A 21,301-nucleotide genomic window follows, 5' to 3' on the forward strand; every position below is an offset into this window, starting at 1 on the left:
TATCCGATCTTTCTTGTAACAGGCGACTTCCTGTCAAACCAATTTATGGCAGTTTCAGAGATTTTAAATAAAATAATGTTATCTTTTTTAACGTTATCTTTTGTTTAAGTGGTTATTTTTTACAAAATATATCAGGTTCTTTTTATAGTTTTTTAAAAGTTTGTCAGGAGGAACAGGAAGTAGCTGAACTTTCAGAGTAAAACAAACGTGGTTTGTCTTTTCCATGTGTTTCCGTCATAGTAACATTATCAGAATGTCATCTTCACACGGATTGGTCAAGTTTTCCACCTCCTGCCAGCAAAATAACTTTTTCTATATAGTTAATTTATCTTAAAAATAGCACATTTTGCAGGTTAGTTCACAGATATGAGAACTAACTACAGTCGCTGGTGTTTTCGCATTTATGCACAAACTTTGATGCGATATTTTAAGATTTTTTTAAAGAACAATTCTGTGTTAATTTTAACGCAGTTTTTTATGCGCAAAATCAATAATGCGCATAAAATCAGGCAGATGTTAAAGTCTCCAGTGAGAAGAACATCATCAATCAGCGCAGAGACAGCGCAGTGGGCGGTTGCTACGTGCACGAGCCCGGTGCGCGTGCACGTGCAGATGTGTAACTGAGTGGCTGGGGTGGTTTTGTCCAGTAGAGGGCGGAGTGAGGGAGAAGGTGAGGAGCAGCAGAGAGGAGCAGAGGAGGAGAGCGGGAGCCGCAGCAGCTGAAGCCGGCCCCTGAAGCCTGAGAGCGGCCACACAGAGAGAGAGAGAGAGGAGGGAATCCTGGAGCGTCCTGCACGCACGCGCGCGCGCACACACACACACTGAGTCAGTCACACTTTTTAAGAAAACAGCGGGGGATGTATGACGTCATAGCCTCTCATCGCCCTAGATGACCGCGCGCGCAGGACGGGATGATGCGGTCCTGATTCCGCTGCTGCTCCGGTGGCGGTGACTGGACCCGAGGAGGAGGAGGCGGAAGAGGAGGAGGGGGAGGAAGTAGCGGAGCCGCCGTCGCGCGGCCGCCGGCTCTGATGGCTCCTCGCGCCCCGGGCGGAGCAAAGACACAGCAGTCGCGGCCGCGGCGCGAGAGCGCAGAGGGCAGCAGGTATCTGGGAAGTGACGTGGTGTCCGCGCCCCGCGAGGAGGCACCACGGTGCGGTTGTCGTGCGTTTCGCAGGAGGGCAGGAGCGGCAAGGGGAATATGGCCGCGCAGTCGGACGGCGGCGGGAAAGCCGGCGGGTTCGCGCAGCTGTACGACGTGGACGTGGACGCGGACGAGCCGATGGACTCCGCCGCCATCCACATCTGCCAGTGCTGCCGCACCTCCGCCTGCTACTGGGGCTGCCGCTCCGCCTGCCTGGGCTCTCTGCTCGGTGGAGGAGCGGCAGGAGGAGGAGGGGGGGTCGGCATCAGAGAGACTCACTGCCCGCCCCGGGAGCAGCTGTGGCTGGACTGCCTCTGGATCGTCCTCGCCCTGTTCGTCTTCTTCTGGGACGTGGGCACGGACCTGTGCCTGGCGGTGGACTACTACCGCAGGCAGGACTACCTCTGGTTCGGCCTCACGCTCTTCTTCGTGCTGGTGCCGTCGGTGCTGGTCCAGATTCTGAGTTTCCGCTGGTTCGTGCAGGACTACACCGGCGGGGGGCTCGGGGAGGTGGAGGGTCTGACCAAGCGGGGCAGCGTGGCTCTGGGCTGCCTGTACCCGGGCAGAGACCGCCTGCAGCTGGCCACCATCTGGCTGTGGCAGGCCACCATTCACATCCTCCAGCTGGGACAAGTGTGGAGGTACACACACACACACACACACACACACACACACACACACTGTCCATGGTTTAAGTAGAGAAGAAGAAGAGGAAGAAGAAGAGCAGCTGTGACAAACTCATGTGGATTTACACATTTACAAGGAAAAACAGATTTTTATCTTATGAAAAGTCTCACCTCCTAAAATCTACGATGTCTTAAGAACATGTTCACGTCTTTATCTCACTGTGAGACAGACTTTTCCAACAGGAAACTGAAGTTTGTAAACCACTCACTCTCCCACACCAAAGCCCACAGAGAAAATCAGTGATTTTAACATCACACACACACACACAGGAGTTGTTGATCCACTGCTGCCTCCATCACTTAGTTCACATGTTTTATTTTGCCAATTCAGCATTTGATAACCCAAGTTTGGATAAACATCAGTGACACAGAGTGTCCACACGAGGCAGCAGTAGACCAGCAGCTCCTGTGTCCCCACGAGCTAAAATCACGGATTTTCTCTCTGGACTTTGGTGTGGGAGAGTGAGTGGTTTACAAACTTCAGTTTCCTGTGAGATAAAGATGTGAACATGTTCTTAAAGACATCGTAGAATTTAACTGACGTAGATTTTATGAAGTGAGTCTTTTGTAAAGTGGCTAAAATCGTGTTTTCAGGCTGGTTCTCAAGTGTAGGGGGCGCTCTCGGCACAGTCAGTGCTCACTGTGTGTCTGTGTCTTATACAACCACACTTTAAGAAAGTGAAGTAACCCTGAAACACCGATTAAACATGGAGTTCAGTTTCAGCACCATGGACAGTGTCTCTCTCTCCAGAGCTCTGTGTGTGTGTGTGAGTGTGTGTGTGTGTGTGTGTGCGTGTGTGTGTGTGTGTGTGTGTGTGGAGGGAGAACAGAGAGGAAAAGCATCTGCGTTGCTTTCACACACACACACACACACAGTTGGGTGCTAATTACTGTGCTAAACGCACTGGCGGGAAAAACAGAAACACACACACACACACACACACATGCTGCACTCTCACACACACATCTTATTTCTCCTAATCGTTACATATACAGTGTGTGTGTGTAGCTTATAAGTAGCGGTGTGTCCTCCTCCTCATCCTCCTCCTCCTCCTCCCCCACCTCTAATGCTGTCCACTTTCCCTCCGGGTGGACAGCAGGGAGGGTACAGTGTGTGTGTGTTGATTTAACCCTACAACCACACACACACACACAAACACACACTCATTTCTTCATCCACCCTACCCTGAAGTCCACAACCCCCCTCCAGGCTGCAGAATAGACTCTCCCACCTGAAGTAGAAGAAGAAGAGTGCGTGTGTGTGTGTGTGTGTGTGTGTGTCCTGATGGAGACAGATTGCTCAGAGATGGTGGTTGAAGATGGAGGAGGAGGAGGAGAGGAGGAGAGGAGGAGGGAGGTTGCACACGCACACACTGGGGGAGGGGAGAGGAGAACGAGCATGAGGAGATGAGGAGAGAGCGAACAAGGGAAGAGTGAAAGTGGTTGGGGGAGGGGAGGGGGGGGCACAGGGGGGTGTGGTTTACTCACGTCCGTCCATGTCAAGGTTTTTTTTGCGGCGACGACACGACGAGGATTTAATCCCTTATTTAAAGCTAATTTGAATGATTTCAAATAAAAAGACCTTGACTGCTGTGGAGTGAAGGACACACTGTGTCACTGTCAGGATCATCCAGACCAGAATATCCACAGTACACTGACAGTGTTGTCGTGGTGATGGTATAAATCTGTGTTAAATGTCTTAAAAAGATCATAATCTGCCTTTAAAGTAATAATCTGGTTTGTATCCAGCAGCTTACACAGAGGAAACATCAGAGTTTCTCCTGTTACAAGAATCAGAAATGTGACTCAATGTTCTCTGTGTTTGAAATAAAACAAAAAATGAAACTTGACGAAAAAGAATTACAGGATGTAAAGTGAGAAAAAATGTTTTACAAAATCATGACATCATCAGTGCTACTTTACTACAAAAATCAATATAAAATATTGTAACGTTACAAAAATGTTCCTTACGTTAACAAAAAAGTATTAAAAAAAATTCAAAAAGGCTACAAACATGTTTGTTATATGACGGAAAAATGACGTAATGTTAAAAAAAGTCTTCTCCACAAAAACACACAAAGTTACTTGTATGACTTAAAGAATGTTTCCAAACGTTACAAAAACATGTTTTTAATGTGAAAAACAAGAGTCTTCAATCACAGACGCAGCGCCCTCTTGTGGCACTTGGACTGTATGTTGATGAACGAAACAGCATTTTCAAGCCACTCATAATACTGCTGTGAAATGATGAGTAAATGTGTGCTGTGTGAGTGTTTTCCTGCGCTGGTGCATTATTTATGTTCAGTGAATTAAGCTCGTATGTTTGGAGCCAGATGGATGTAATAGATGTGTGTGTGCGTGCTGTAGTGTACTACAGCACGCACACACACACACACACACACACAGAGTACACGGAGACCCCCCTGATGCAGGAGGAGGAGGAGGAGAACATGAACGTGAACACGCAGCCTCTCAGTGAAATCACTGCCCACACGTTAATCTATCACATGACCACGTTTGTTCACACAGTGTTTGTGTTCATGGTAGAAAACAGAAGAGAGCTGAAAACATGGAAACACACTGAATAACATCAACGTCAGTTTAAGTCTACGGTGTCACTCTCCCACACCAAAGCCCACAGAGAAAATCAGTGATCACACACACACACACAGGAGTTGTTGATCCACTGCTGCCTCCATCACTAAGTTCAAATGTCTTATTTTTTTGAATTCAGCATTTGAAATATTTCATTTAGACTTAACTCAGTGACACAAAATGACCACACGAGGCAGCAGTAGACCAGCAGCTCCTGTGTGTGTGTGATGTTTAAATCACTGATTTTCACTATGGGCTTTGGTGTGGGAGAGTGAGTGGTTTACAAACTTGAGTTTCCTGTTGGAAAAGTCTGTCTAACAGTGAATATAATATTAAATATTATTTAAAAAGTGTGTGATTAAATCAATCATTGATTATTGCAGCTTTTTTTTGTTAACAGTCTGACCTTTGACCCCCGGCAGGTACATCAGGACGCTGTATCTGGGCGTGATGTCGCGGCGGCAGAAGGAGCACCAGCGGCGCTGGTACTGGGCCATGATGTTCGAGTACGCCGACGTGAACATGCTGCGGCTGCTCGAGACGTTCCTGGAGTCTGCTCCTCAGCTGGTTCTGCAGCTGTGCATCATGATCCAGGAGAACCGCGCCGAGAGGCTGCAGTGTAGGCGCACACACACACACACACACACACACACACACAGTTAAACAGCTGAGGGAACAGTAATGATGAGAATTCTGTGGAATTCTTTTATTATTTACCACATTTTATAATTTTTATAAAAACAAATTTACACATTTTTTGTTCCATATTTCTATCAATATCATATATTTATATTTTTTGGTAACATTTCAATAATAATACTTTTTATTAAAAAATTACAAACATGATGATAATGTTAGTGAAGTATGTAAATTACATTGAATACAGTTGTTGACAATGTTACGACTTTTTAAAAACAAAACGTTTTGTTTCGTAACAAATTTTTCTAACATTATGAAAAAAATGTCTTATTTTTGGAAAACAAAAAACTTTTTGATCATGTATTTCTATTTTATATATTTAATTGTAATATGAGTGACGTTTTTACAGTTTCATGTAAATATTACTTTGTAAAGTAAGTTACATGTAAATGTAAACTTTTGTAAAAATGTGAAGAAAAACATGAAATCTGAACTCCTGTAAGCAGAACATGATTCTATGATGAACACATGAAATCTGAACGCCTGTAAGCGGAACATGATTCTATGATGAACACATGAAATCTGAACGTCTGTAAGCGGAGCATGATTCTATGATGAACACATGAAATATGAACGCCTGTAAGCGGAACATGATTCTATGATGAACACATGAAATATGAACGCCTGTAAGCGGAACATGATTCTATGATGAACACATGAAATCTGAACTCCTGTAAGCGGAACATGATTCTATGATGAACACATGAAATCTGAACGCCTGTAAGCGGAACATGATTCTATGATGAACACATGAAATCTGAACGCCTGTAAGCGGAACATGATTCTATGATGAACACATGAAATCTGAACGCCTGTAAGCGGAGCATGATTCTATGATGAACACATGAAATCTGAACGCCTGTAAGCGGAACATGATTCTATGATGAACACATGAAATCTGAACGCCTGTAAGCGGAGCATGATTCTATGATGAACACATGAAATCTGAACGCCTGTAAGCGGAACATGATTCTATGATGAACACATGAAATCTGAACGCCTGTAGGCAGAGCATGAATCTATGATGAACACATGAAGACAGTATTATTTTTATTCCGTCTTCATGCAGGATGACACATGCCGTCCTCTGACTCCCACTGCTGTTATTCATGCCTGCAGTTCTGGGACAGCGTCTAATTTTAAAGTAAATATGTGACTGGTGGAGTTAATGATGCACACGCACGCACACACACGCACACACACACACACACACACAGGGACAGTGATATTTCAGTGCTGCGTCACTCTCCGCCTCTTCTTTCAGTGTGTGTTGTGAGTGAGTGAGTGAGTGACTCACAGACTCTCGGTGTGTGCAGGCATCTCCTCTCTGGCCTCGCTGCTGTCTCTCGCCTGGGTTCTGGCCTCCTACCACAAGCTCCTGCGAGACTCTCGTGACGACCAGCGCAGCATGAGTTACCGGGGGGCGCTGCTGCACCTCTTCTGGCGCCTCTTCACCATCTCGTCCCGCGTGCTGGCGCTGGCGCTCTTCGCCTCCCTCTTCCACATCTACTTTGGCATCTTCGTGGTGGTCCACTGGTGCGCCATGGCCTTCTGGGTGGTGCACGGAGGCACCGACTTCTGCATGTCCAAGTGGGAGGAGGTGCTGTTCAACATGGTGGTGGGAATCGTCTACATCTTCTGCTGGTTTAACGTGAAGGAGGGACGCACGCGCTCCAGGATGGTGGCGTACTACACCGTGGTGTTAGCGGAGAACACCATCCTCACCGGCCTGTGGTGAGTCAGGCTCTGAGTGTGTGTGTGTGTGTGTGTGTGTGGGAGAGTCACAGCAAGCTAATCCCATATCCTTTAAAGGGGGAGTTCAGGTTTTCAAGTAAAATCTGATTTTAGCCACATAATAAAATCAACTTCAGATTAAGTCTATGATGTTTTTAAGAACACGTTCACGTCTTTATCTCACTGTGACACAGTCTTTACAACAGGAAACTGAAGTTTGTAAACCACTCACTCTCCCACACCAAAGCCCAGAGAGAAAATCAGTGATTTTAACATCACACACACACACACACACAGGAGCTGTTGATCCACTGCTGCCTCCATCACTGAGTTCAAATGTCTGATTTTAGTGATTTTGGCATTTGAAAACCTCTATTTTCATTGACATCAGTGACACAAAGTGACCACACGAGGCAGCAGTAGACAAGCAGCTCCTGTGTCGCCCGGGCTTAAGTCACTGGTTTTCTCTATGGGCTTTGGTGTGGGAGAGTGAGTGGTTTACAAACTTTAATTTCCTGTTGTAAAGTCTGTCTGACAGTGAGATAAAGACGTGACGTAAAGATTTGATTTACCTCTGATAAGTGAACTCCTTTTAGAGTATAAACACCAACAGTTTAGTTTGAAAAATGAAGGACACACACACACACACAGACACAAACACAGACACAGACACAAACACAGACACACACAGACACAAACACAAACACAGACACAGACACAAACACAAACACAGACACAGACGCAAACACAAACACAAACACAGACAGACACAAACACAGACAGACACAAACACAAACACAGACGCAGACACAAACGCAGACACAGACACACACACACAGACACAGACACACACACACGCAGACACAGACACAGTGTAAAGACATGTGACTTCCTGCAGGTACGCCTACAGAGACCCGGTGTTGACCGACTCCTACGCCTTCCCCGCTCTGTGCGGCGTCTACCTGACGTTCGCTGGCGGCGTCCTGGTCATGCTGCTGTACTACGGCTTCCTGCACCCGGCCACCGCCCACATGCAGCCAAGCCCCGCCTCCTCCTGCTGCGCCCAGCTGCTCTGGGGCCTCCCCCTGCCGCCGTCCACGCCGCCCACCGCCCCGCCCACCCCGGCCCACATGACTAAGTCGCAGACGGAGGAGGACGTGGCTGAGTCGTGTCTCCCCGTCTTCCAGGTGCGGTCGGTGACACCCACCTCCAAACCCGAGGGGCCGCTGATAAAGATCGACATGCCCAGGAAGCGTTACCCGGCGTGGGACGCACACTACGTGGACCGGCGCCTGCGGAGGACGATAAACATCCTGCAATACATCACGCCGGCCGCGGTGGGCATACGATACCGCGACGGACCATTACTGTACGAACTGCTGCAGTACGAGTCGTCGCTCTGACACACACACACACACACACACACACACACACACACACAGATATCATGGTACAAGCACATGTGAAACGTCTGTGTACGCCGTGTTCAGAGGGAGGGATTAAGCACACACACACACACATGAACATACCTTACAGGGACCTTTGACCTGTGAGTCTCACGGCCATGACACCGACTCGTCCGACCGCTCTTTCCAATTATTTCACCTTTTTCTTTTTTTTGCTGCTGTAAAGAAAGAAAAAACTGAATTAGAATAAAAATGACATCAGATTAATTCAGATCAATTCAGATTAAAGATGACGTCGCTTCACTTCACGGTCGAGTTTAGAAGTCTCAAACTTATTTTTGCGACCTTATACTTGTTCCACGTCAAAACAAACACTTTTATTTTGAAATTCTGTCATAAACACACATGACCGCCCCCTACTGGACAAACAGTTTGCAAGCCCTGGTCCACGTACGTTAAAAACATACATTAAAGATACAGCGAGCTCTTAAAGGGATAATCGGACTTTTTTTTTGGAACACTAGACGTGCTGGTTAGCTTAGTTATCTTAGATTAGCATAAATATACTATGTCTTCATGCTAATCTGGGCTAAATGTGTTTACATTTAACTCCTAGCACATTTTCCAAAATGTCCAGCTACATCACTCTGGATGGAATGCTAAGACCAGTTAGCCACATTAGCGCTAAAGTGGTGTGAAAAATGAGAAGCTACTATCAGATGTGGGTTTAGCTAGTCGTAGTTTAGAGCGATGTTAGCTCACGTAATTGACATCTGTTAGCGTGGGTTAGCATTAGCATAAATTTTAATTTTTATAAAAGTGCCAATCTCGCCAAATTATTTACAAAACAGTATTAAAACAAACATCAGTTGATCAATCGGAATAGAATATCGGAATAGAAGTTTTAATTGCAAACTTTACCTTATAAAGTTGAAGTTTCCCGTTTCGCGACAACTGACCATATGTTAAGTTGTCCATTAAATCACGTAAAAAACGCCTGATATTCAGCTCCTTGAGTGCAAAGATTGGCTGATTTTTAAGGACCAGTGCGCAGGATTTAGTGCAGAGGTGGTGGGCAACTCGAGGCCCCCCCCCATCAACTCGATACGGCCCTGTCACTTTAATATCAAGTTCTTTTTGCCAGTTTTTCTTGTTCCGCATCAAAACAAGCACTTTTATTTTGAAAAGTCGATGAAATATTGCGACAAATATCCCCACTTCACTGGCCACGCCCCCAGGTCATTTTGAAGTTACATGTTGGGAAAAGTGTGCTGACACTAGAGGGCGCCACCTAAAAAGAACTAAACTGAGTTTTCGTCAACAGTTGGTCCAATTACAGTAAACAAACTATTATTATTATTGAATTATTCTCTAATCTGTTCATCTGTGACCTATGGCGTGACGTTTGCGTGACGTTTCCGTGGTGCTAGACCATTTAAAAACAAACTGAGAAACCGCTTCATTCGCTGCAAACTGCTCGATTCAGTGGCCGCGACCGCGCGACACAGGCGTCGCCGGTGATCGTACGTACGAGCCACAGAGTCGACTGGCTGCTAATCCCACTTCATATGGTGCAAATATACAGTATATACATATATATATGTATATCTTTATCTATATCTATATATATATATATATATATATATAAATAAATACACACACACACGTGTACTTATGGTGCAATAAGGGCAGATTGTCTCTTTGAATTCCGTGGTGCGACTCAAGTTCTGCCAACGGACAACTGCTCTTCCTGTCCTGCAGAAGCTATGCAAGTCTCCTGGGAGACGTGCTTAGTCCACACACACACACACACACAGACACACACAGACACACACAGGGTGTTCTCCCTCAGCACTCGGGACGACAACACGGGAAGTTTCCCTACCTCACTTCATGAACACAAACACAAACCTAAAAAAAAGATGTTTTCAGGCACGTGATCTCTGTAATCTACATGACCAGATAGACTGGATTAAATGTTTGCTGTAGATAATCCAGAGTTTCTCCTGCTGTTTTCTCTCAGATATTATCATCATGGAGGTGGCAGGAGAAATCCCCAGGAATTTCCAGATTATAGTGCACATCTAAAAGCAGCTACACTCACAAAAAAAATTTGTTTTCAGACACGTAATCTCTAATCTACATATCCAGATAGTCAGCGAAGTTCAAATAGTCTGGATTAAACGCTGAACGTAGATTATCCAGAGTTTCTCCCAGAGAATATCTGGATTAAAGTGCACGTCTGAAAGCAGCTACACACAAAAAAAGTTGTTTTCAGACGAGTAATCTCTGTAATCTACATATCCAGATAGTCTGGATTGAATGTTTGGTGTAGATAATCCAAAATTTCTCCTGCTGTTTTATCTCAGATATTATCATGGAGGTGGCAGGAGAAATCCCAGGGAATATCCAGATTATAGTGCACGTCTGAAAGCAGCTACACACACACACACACACTTACATACTAACGTCCAATAATCCCTTACCCCTTTATAATTTGGGAACAATATTCATATGGTGCTATCGAGTGGTTTTTTGTACAGTTGTGGTTTCAGTGAAGAATTTAGCCAAAATATGTTTAGAAAAAACCTGAGTGTTTCACGTTCACGCGGATTAAAAATGTGTAGTTCACGCGTGTGCGGAGTGTACGATAAAAAAAAAAACAGGCATGGTTACAGTGTGTCAGACGCTCTAATCCAGGCATGGTTACAGTGTGTCAGACGCTCTAATCCAGGCATGGTTACAGTGTGTCAGACGCTCTAATCCAGGCATGGTTACAGTGTGTCAGACGCTCTAATCCAGGCATGGTTACAGTGTGTCAGACGCTCTAATTCCAGGCATGGTTACAGTGTGTCAGACGCTCTAATCCAGGCATGGTTACAGTGTGTCAGACGCTCTAATCCAGGCATGGTTACAGTGTGTCAAACACTCTAATCCAGGCATGGTTACAGTGTGTCAGACGCTCTAATCCAGGCATGGTTACAGTGTTAGACTGTAACCAAGCTCTAATCCAGGCATGGTTACAGTGTGTCAGACGCTCTAATCCAGGCATGGTTACAGTGTGTCAGACGCTCTAATCCAGGCATGGTTACAGTGTGTCAGACGCTCTAATCCAGGCATGGTTACAGTGTGTCAGAGCACAGACTAATAACAGAAAAAAAGATGAACATGTGCCATGTAGAGAGCACAGTCGAGGCGTTTCCGTCCGTTTGTCACAGATTGTGCTTGTGAGTTTCTTGCATGAATGTTCTAGATTTCAGGGGAAGTAGAAAAATAATCTGTTACTCCGTAAAGTGTGAGTGAGTGAGAGAGAGAGGAGAGAGTCACAGCTCTCATATGTGCTTCAGCAATGACCTCACCTGTTTGACCCAAACCATGCCCCTTTCTTCTTTGCACCTCAAGCTCCAGCCAATCAGAGATCAGGTTCATTTCAGCCAAATCAGGTCCGACACAAACCAAAAAAGAACAAGCTCCTTCTCGTGTGGCTGCAGTGTCACCATCCACCTGTAGGTGTCACTGTGTTGTCGTTGGAGCTGCACAAACCAGAGCCTTACTCCAGGCCCACTCTGTAAGGAAGGGAACTGCAGTCAGTTATGGTATGGCTTCATCATCCACAGCTGTGCAACTGAGCAGACAGGAAGGGTTCTGGGCTTCTATAGATATATATATGTATATATATATATATATATATGTATATATATATATATATATAAACCACATCACTGTTCTCATGTATGTTCTGTCATTAGCCTTTTTTGTTTCTTTACAATGAAAATGTGCCATTTGTGGCACATAAGCGGTTGTTTGACGCCTGATTTTAGCCACTTAACATAAACCACTCACTCTCCCAAACCAAAGCCCAAAAAATCAGTGATTTTAACATCACACACACACACAGGAGTTGTTGATACACTGCTGCCTCCATCACTAAATTCAAATGTCTTATTTTGCAACTTTGGCATTTGAAAACCTACATTTGGATTGACCTCAGTGACACAAAGTGACCACACGAGGCAGCAGTAGACCTGCAGCTCCTGAGTCACTGTGAGCTAAAATCACTGATTTTCTCTGTGGGCTTTGGTGTGGGAGAGTGAGTGGTTTAAAAACCATTATGTACCATTTGATTCAAGAAAATGTATTGGTTTATGATCATTTAAGCTGTTTCAATGCGTTTATTTGATTTTTTTTTGTGTTTGTTGATGGATTAACATTAATGTCAGGAGTGGGAAAAACTGTGCAACGCATCTTTAACTGGGTAATAACCACGATGGGTGCAACGTCCCGACAGAGGAATGTGCATCCGACTGAAGAAATCAAAAGCAGAGTTTGTTTTTCCACATAATCAGGGTCTACGAAGCATATGACGCTTCTGTGTGTGTGTGTGCGTGTCTGTGTGAGAGATGCTTCATATGCTTCTTTTTTTTAAGCCAAAGTTTGACTGAGAGAATCATCACTCACTGTTTGTGATCTCAGACCTGAGTCGAACTCAAACTGGAATCGTCAGGTGTTTGTGCGTTTGTGTTTCTTTACAAACACACCAACACCGGTGGTTTGTCAAATTAAACTTTAACGTGGATGTATACGTAGAAGATTTACCATTTGCTTTTATTTTGTTAACGTCATGCTTCTTCAGCTTGAGAGAGAAAAAAGTAGCTTTAGAGAATTTGATGTAAAAGTAGATTTCATTTATTTTTTCCTGTGGTTGACATTTTTGATTGTAAATACCTTTTGGTAGCCCCTCCCCCCATGTTTGATGAGTTGTACTGATAACCGTAAATGTTCTTTATAAATATGCAGAATGTACGATGAGGGTTTTGGTAGGAGTCTGTGCCACCGTGTCGTCCTGAGTACAAGCACACTGACGTTAGCATCGTTAGCCAGCATGACGTTTTTACAGCTCATCGCTCAGACAGCCACGGTCAACGCTACATCACATGACTTTATTTTTTATTTTATTAGCCAAGAATTCATGTTTGACTTTGAGCTTAAAGACTTGGAGAAGTTGGAGGCTAGCACATTTGCTAACTGGCTTAACTAATTGAAAGGTTATGCAAAGCTATGAATTCTTACGCCAAGGCGATCAAGATTGACACAACTTTAGCTAGCAAGCTCCATAACCAGGTGGACAATTAAGAAGCTAGCTAGCTCCATTGACTGTGAAAATAATGATTTTTAAATGTATTTACTTTTAAAAATAATACTTATTTGGCCAAGAATATACATTTGAACTTTAGCTTTAAGACTTGGAAAGGTTAGAGGCTAGCACACTAGCTAATTAGCTCTATTGAAAGGTTATACTAACTTAACTTATAGACTTCAGTTAGTGAACCATGTGGACCAGCAAACCATCACCAGTTGGAGAAATTAGCTATCGCCAACAACTGTGAAAGTAACGACTTTTAAAATGTATTTACGTTTAAAATAATACTTATTAGAATATACATTTGAACTTAAGTTTTGAGACTTGAAGAGGCTAGCTAGCTAGCTACTTAGCGAGCTGGTGAAAACACAGGTGAAAATAACCACTGGAAACATATTTACATGAAAGAGTTAGCTTCAAGTTGAGCTACTTCCCTGTCCAAAGAGGTAAAAAGTACTTCTGTGGCCGAGCGTTTACATTTAAACTAAGTCATAAGATAGCAAACTAGCTCTAGAACGAGAATACAAAGTTGTTCATGTTTCATTTAAAAAAATGTGGTAAAGATTTACATACATAAAGTGAGAACAATGACTCAGCAGAAAAAAGGACATGAAACATGGTAAAATCTTTCACTTAGCAGTAAAACATTAGCCACAATTTCTTTTTTAAATTGGCAACAAAAAAGCAGCTACATCCCTTTGTTTCATGCTACACTAAGCTAATTTGGCTACTCATATTTAGTGTTTAGTTTTTTTTAGATGTATTTCCTCGTAGAATCTTGTGTGTGCGTAATTTATTTTCTCTCACTGCGTCTGCACTGCATTAAAAAAAAACAAAAAAAAAACTTCCTTCGCGGCGAGCGTTTCTGACGCCGTTATCGCCGGTCCGTCTGCATTTCATCGCACAAACGTTTCATTCCGCACAAGAGTTTTAAATGATATCGCGTTGCCCGGGTGCGGCGGCGTTAGCAAATATATCCGTTATTTTTGTTACAATACCTCCAGAGAAACAAAATCTATTTATGTGATCCTCATGATTCAGAGGATGACGTGGAAACTAGGACACATTTTAAATGATATTTAAAAAAAAAAGTGTATAAATGAAAACATGTACAGTTCACGACAGAGACGTGTATGTGTGTGTGTGTGTGTCTTGGGTTTGATTTTATATATTTACCATTTTACTACATTGTAACATTGTGACTGCGATGGAGGAAAAAAAATATAAAGGAATATAAATTAATTTTACCAAATGTGTGTCGCGCTTCCTTTGAATAACACAGAAACACTCATTTATCTATAATTTAATCAATTCATTATCAGAAACATGAAAAAACCATGATAATCTCATACGTTTACATGTACAACACATAAACACTAATAAGAAAAACATGGAAACAGGGATTTGAAAGTGGATTCCTCACCTTCTTTTCTTTTGTTTGGAAGAGATTTATCCAAATGTTAGCAATATGGAAATAAACCTCCAACAAGTTCACTGTGTCAATCCAGATTATGACCTGCTGGATTAATGGCTTTTTTCAGAGCAATACTGACCATTTTTGGCAGAACAGAAATGACTACTTTACAAGGTTTTAATCCAGATTACCACCCAAAAAATCTAATAAATAAGACAATTTCCTTCCCTTTTTCTTTTTTTTTTTACAAATTTGACCATGGATATGACGTCTTTGTTGGAGGTCATTAAATTAAAACAGCTGTACTCTGCAGATTTTATTTAAAAAATACTCTTTGTTGGGATTAAAAAGTTTAGCACATTATTTTCAACACGACCGTGACACACCTTTAAAAACCAACACTGTGTTTGTGTTGGTTTTAGAAATAATAAATAAATGGCGTCAACACAAATGTTCAGTATCACTGTCTTCCCTGCAGGTGGTCATGTGACCCGTGCCCTTGGGCAAGACAACAAATCTCTCTGAGAAACTGTCAAAACAACGAATGAATGACTGTGACCAGTGTCTTTACTACCTCATCTGTAATAAAAGACTTTCATTTTATCACTAAAAGCCCTGGAGAGATTCTAGCTTCAAATCTTTGGTATAATTCATTTAGAAATCACCGTCTTTTATTTAACAACTAAACTGATGGAAAACAGTTTAAAATGTACCACTTTTATAAAAAAGTGGAAACAAATAACTTCTGTGTAACACATAGAATGCACCAGCTCACAAGAGAAATGAGCCTCTGGCTCCCTCTGTTGGCAAGAAGTGACATTAAAAATACAGTCATTAAAGGTTAAAAATATAAATGATTATGTTAATATTTAAATTTCATGAAAAAGAAAAGAACATTTTCCCCAAAAACTATTAATAAAAAACAATGAAATAAAATCAGTTTTCTTATTAGAGGTAAAGAAATAAAACTTAGTTGAGTAAAGGAAAAAACAGTGTTCACTTAAACATTCAAGGGTTATCTTCTGAAGTTTCTCCCACACCAAAGTCCACACAGAAAACCAGGGATTTTAACATCACACACACACACACACACACACACACACACACAGGCGTCGTTGATCCACTGCTGCCTCCATCACTGAGTTCAAATGTCTTATTTTATCACTTCAGCTTTTAAAATCCTACATTCAGATTGACCTCAGTGACACACAGTGACCACACGAGGCAGCAGTAGACCTGAAGCTCATGTGTCCCGCAGCTAAAATCACTGATTTACTCTGTGGACTTTGGTGTGAGAGATAAACGAGTCAGAGAGAATTTAAATAAACTATAAAAGGACAAACATGAGACACAGATGAGTGAGTGAGAGGGTGAGTGAGAGACGACCTCTGCTCTGTCTGCTTCAGTGAAACAGACCTTCATCATCATCATCATCATCATCATCACCAGTTTGTAGTCTCTGAAAAGAGGTGGAGCCTGGAGAGTAACATCGACACACCCACCTGAAAACAACTGAAGAGTGGAGGCTGGTTAGAGTCTGGTTAGAGTCTGGTTAGAGTGTTAATCTGATGAAGAATGACAGGTCACCAGTTAAACCAGAGTTAATGAAACAATAACATCTTCTTCTTCTTTAAGATTTGTTTTAAAATCAGAATCAAACAATAAAACTTTACTTATCCTTCACTTTTCAAACTGAGGAAGAGAAGAAGAGATGCATGTGATCATCCTCATGCAGTCATCAAGACTCATGTGATCATCCTCATGCATTCATCAAGACTCACATGTGATTCATGCATTCATCAGGACTCTGATGTGATCCTCCTGATGCATTCATGGTTAGACTTACATGCCATAGTGAGGAGGAACAGAGCCACGCCCACCCCCAGAGTGAACACCAGAGAGACGTCCCACGCTGTGCACTGCGCTGCCAGCAGGGGGCGAGCTGCCTCCAGGCTGCCGTTGTTGGGCCTCGGTGTGACGGACAGCAGGTGACACATGAGCGGGTAAATGTCCACGCTCTTTAACTCGCTCATTTCAACACCGCCGCGGAAGCCGGGCCCCGCCGCTGCAAAGAAGGGGTGCATGCTGGGTAGGGAGTTGTCGTAGCCGTGATCGCCCACTGAGTGAGGGAGAGAGAGAGGGTTTCAGCATTGTTTGAATAACTTTAATGGTATAAAGTTAGGTGACGTACGCTGCGGCAGGCGGTCTCCTCTCTGGACGATGGTCCAGCCCTCGTCGGCGAGCAGTATTATGGGCTGGATGCGTCTGTTGTTCCTGTAGTGCAGCCGCTCAGGGATGGACTTCTTCATGTACGCCGTCATGTGGGCGTGGCAGTCGTTGAGCAGGTTAAAGACGGCCTCGGTGTCTGCGCGGCCAAAACAACACCTCAGTATTTCGACATCACGTGGATTCATGCGTCCGTGTCTCACGTCGTTACCTTGGCGCGGGACGAGGGCGGCGACGGGCGAGACGTCCACCAGCGTGTAGTTGTCCGGGTGGAGACAGTCGTCCAGACGGATGAGGCGCTCCGGCGAGCACTGGGCCATGCCGTGGTCGCTGGTTACTATCACGTTGACACGCCCCCAAAGTCCGATCCGCTTCAGCTCTGACATCATCAGGCCGATATTATCGTCGACCTGATCGCACGATAGCATCCGTCAGCTATGAGCTAACGCTACGTTACTATCGTTAGCCCGATTCATTTCATCATTGCGAAAAAAATTTACGAATAAAAGAGAAAAAAAAGAACTAATGTTGGACTAATCATTTGGGGGAGGAGCTTTGACCAGGAGCTGACAGGAGGGGGCGGCGACAGAAAACAAATCACAAGGACTGTATGTTGGCGATTATCCAAAAAACAGAAATTCACTCACTGTGAGTCCTTAAATCGCAAACTATGATAAAAATCGTACACCGTCCAATCCCCAGTTGCGATAAATGACATTAGACTTTCAGACACCATAAAAAAAGTCATTGTCTTAGTTTCAGTCCATTTTTAGAACAAATATAACGTGAAATATTAACAGTTTTCTCTTCATTGTTGATCCTGAGGATGAAAATCCACTTCTGGTAAATTATTTTAAATCATACACTGCGGTAAAATCGTATAACGTCATAAAAATAAAATGTTGATGTTTTTTGATCTTTGTGTTAAAAAACAACTTTTAATCTATTCTTAGGAGAAATATTAAGTATAAATATAAAGTATTGGACTGATAGAAATCCACTTCTTGACTGCGTGTAAGATGATAAATGTTTGATAAACGCTGTTTGAACTCAAACATGAGGACACTGTGCTGCAGGAGGAGCAGACACGTAATGAATAACCTGCTGAAGCTGTTAAACCCGATCTATGCTGTGATAATCTCTCCTCAACCACAGATTAATGTGAGGGAATAACTCACACAAACCACTGTACCTCTTTAAGGGCTTTGCTCATGGCCGTGTCGTTCTCTGGACCGAACATGTGACCCGTTCTGTCCGGCTCCTCCCAGTACATAACCACGAACTTCACTCCCGACTCCTGCTGGGACAAGGGACACGTGTTTCAGGGGGTCAGAGGTCACGTGTAAGCGTGCAGGAGCAGTGAAATATGCCTTTAAAGTGACCTCGTCGTTTCCCAGCAGCCACTGCGTCACGTTGCCGAGCCGCTGCCGGAATGTCACGGCGCCGTTGTAGGGCAGGAAGTGCGTGGCCGTGCGGTTCCCGATGGTCACGTCGGAGCCGGGCCACATGGCCGTCGCCGTCCTGAGGCCCGAGTCCAGCGCCGTGATCCACAGAGGCTCCGCCTCCTGCCACCACACCGGGTCCAGGTCGCTGGAGGGGTGGAAGTATTTGTGGGTGTCGGGGTCGTACATGGAGCTGCCCACGATACCGTGAGACTCTGCGTACAGACCCGTCACCTGGACACACGGACACACACGGACACACACACACACACACACACACAGTTTATGGAAGTGAAATTCCGTTTTTTTTAATAGTTCAAAAGGGAAATTAGAGGTTCAGAACCACTGAGAACTCAATACTTTTTATTTCTATTAATGTAAATAGTGCCGAATATGTGAAGTTTGCCTGTGTTAAGAGTCGTTTTGATGGATTATAATCCTCGTAGATATGTGTACATCTCATTTTTAGTGGGATTAAATGCTTTGATGTTGTTTAAATGTCTTTCTAATCTCAGTTACCAGACTGTAGTGGTTGGGAAACGTCTTGGTGATGAAGACGTTGGTGAGCTCCTGCACCAGGACTCCCTGGCTGTACAGGAGCTTCAGGTTGGGCATGGGGAACCTCTTCAGGTAATCTGCCCGGAACCCGTCGAACGACACCAGCAGCAGTGGCGGAGGCGGCGGCGGGGGTGACGGCGGTGGAGGTCCCTGCTGAGCCGTGGTCACCTCTGTGAAACTCCACAGGAAGAAGCCGAGGAAAAACATCCTGGAAAAGAGGAAAAAACATGGTTTATTTACAGAAAACGAACTTTACTGAAGACGTTTCACCTTCGCAGCGCAGACACAAACGCCTTAAAGGTGTCATTCAGTGGAAGAACTGGTTCTAAAGGTTGACTTGTGATTAGAATACTATGTTACCACGATGTGTACGTTGAACAAAGGAAGAGAAAATGCCTCCAGCTACAAACAGAGCATACAGTTCCCCACCCTGAACCAAGCTTCACACGAGTGAAACAGGGTTTCCTAAATCATCTATAACACCACTCTCACATCTGGTCATTAGGGGGCAGTCAAGAGAAAATAAAGTCAGACTTTGGTGGGAGAAAAAGTCCTCGTTTTGATACAGAATGACATATAATTCACAATAAATATCAATAAACCATACGAAAATTGATTGGTGGACTCAATTTGGACCACAAGCCACAAGCTTGACACCTCGAGTGTATAAATACATGTTATTTAAAATAAAAGTGGATGTTTTGTTGCAGAATGACATATAGTTCACAATAAATATCAATAAACCACAGAGAAACAGACATTTTTAAGCAGTAGGCACAGGTGGCCCACAAACCACGAGTTTGACGCCTCCACTCTATAAATGAGTGACTACACATGTTATTTTAAACAAATAACATGCGTAGAAATTGAGACGAGACGTTTCCCTGGGAAAAATCTTCCACGACACAGCTGAGGGCCCCGACCCAGCGACAGGTGCTCAAACACCTGTTCAAATGAGCAACAACAAACAGGAAGTGACTTCTTTTCTTTTTATCACCAAAATAAGCCCCAGAAATATCGTTAATAACGCGACAAAGCGGAAGTTAACAGTGTCCGAACATAAACAGAGGAGGAAGACATACGTGAACGTTAGCTACGCTAATGTCTACTCTTCCGGTGACATTACGCTAAGCTAACGGTGAGCGGGCAGGACTGTACCTGTCGCCGGCTCGCACAGGTGAGTCACACCGGTGATTCCTCCTCCGGTGAGCGGGTGAAAAACTTCTCCCTGTCCCGTGTTTTCACCTCCGCTTCATCACTGGACTTCCTCATGGTGCACGCGACAGCGCGGGCTGTCGAGCTAGCCAAAATGGACCGTCGTCATTTCCGCAGCAGCGTTTCACAATAAAACGTGCTTAAAATGTCATATTTTCTCTACGTTTACGGCATCTTTACTGGCATAATGTTTCATTTAAAGTAGTCATTAGTGCTTTGTGTAAACATTAACGAGCGCAAATGTTTTAAATGTACGACTTTTAATGACGTTATTATTTCATTCTGATGTACAACTTCCGTTGTTGCGGTGAACTCGTCTGAGGCTTTAAATGCCTCCACAGCTCAAGAAGCCAATCAGTGATTAGTTCAACAAATGTGGGCGGGGCTCTGCGTCACGTACACAACGAAGCCAAAATATCATCACTTTTTATTCCTGTTAAAAAAAGTTTTATTTTGAAAAATCCCATTATTTTTCCTCAGTGGAGTCACGATGGAAATATTCCAGCGAGGTTTAAACTGGATAAGCATGACCCACTGAAACACAAGGACTGTGTGTGTGTGTGTGAGCAGTGATGGCCAAAGTGTGGGGTGGGGCCCACAGAGAGGTCGCAGCGGATCTGTTTTCAGACAGACAGACAGAATCTTCTTCTCCTTTTAGTTCACATTTATTAGTATTTTCTAAAAATAAAATTAAAAATGTGTCCCACGCTGCACACAGGAAGTCCTGCACCACATGTACAACGTACAGATCAAAGGCTGACACGGTAACCATGACAACCCGGATCAAAGACAGAAAAAAACATCAAAGTTAAAGCACGAGTGAGAGATCAAAGCTGCTTTGACTTTAACTTCAAACTATGATGTTTAAATGTAAAGAGAGTCAGATTTAATCTGTAATCTGATATAAGAGCTCTTTATTGCTCTTCAGACTACAACAACATTAAGGCGTCGTCTTCTTCCGTGTGCCATCCCCGTCCAAAGTCCCCGGCTGCTTTGATAAGGACACTCACTCCGCCGCTCCTCACCCTCACAGCGTCCACTC

General features: G+C 43.8%; 3 protein-coding genes across 3 annotated transcripts in view; 2 read left to right on the forward strand and 1 right to left on the reverse strand.

Moving 5' to 3' along the window:
* The first annotated feature begins 960 nt into the window (after positions 1 to 960).
* On the forward strand, positions 961 to 8,261 carry xkr6a (XK, Kell blood group complex subunit-related family, member 6a). Its single transcript, XM_058614008.1, has 4 exons — positions 961 to 1,785; positions 4,848 to 5,044; positions 6,441 to 6,858; positions 7,757 to 8,261. The coding sequence occupies exons 1-4, from the start codon at positions 1,202 to 1,204 to the stop codon at positions 8,259 to 8,261; spliced, it is 1,704 nt and encodes a 567-aa protein (XP_058469991.1). The 5' UTR covers positions 961 to 1,201.
* Positions 8,262 to 14,691: 6,430 nt separating this feature from the next.
* enpp4 (ectonucleotide pyrophosphatase/phosphodiesterase 4) lies at positions 14,692 to 20,356 on the reverse strand. Its single transcript, XM_058614019.1, has 8 exons — positions 20,203 to 20,356; positions 19,006 to 19,252; positions 18,427 to 18,720; positions 18,237 to 18,341; positions 17,256 to 17,454; positions 17,010 to 17,183; positions 16,665 to 16,937; positions 14,692 to 16,330 (listed from the first exon to the last, which is right to left on the reverse strand). Exons 2-8 carry the CDS (start codon positions 19,249 to 19,251, stop codon positions 16,221 to 16,223), a joined length of 1,401 nt encoding a protein of 466 aa, XP_058470002.1. The 5' UTR covers position 19,252; positions 20,203 to 20,356; the 3' UTR covers positions 14,692 to 16,220.
* Positions 20,357 to 21,091: 735 nt separating this feature from the next.
* Positions 21,092 to 21,301, forward strand: part of clic5a (chloride intracellular channel 5a) — a 7,275-nt gene continuing 7,065 nt past the window's right edge. Inside the window, exon 1 of the mRNA XM_058614029.1 lies at positions 21,092 to 21,301. This exon is cut by the window's right edge and continues 460 nt beyond it. The gene's annotated coding sequence lies outside the window, so the exon portion shown is untranslated.

Source organism: Solea solea, chromosome 2 (genome assembly GCF_958295425.1).
Source record: "Solea solea chromosome 2, fSolSol10.1, whole genome shotgun sequence".
In the NCBI taxonomy this organism is placed as follows: domain Eukaryota; kingdom Metazoa; phylum Chordata; class Actinopteri; order Pleuronectiformes; family Soleidae; genus Solea; species Solea solea.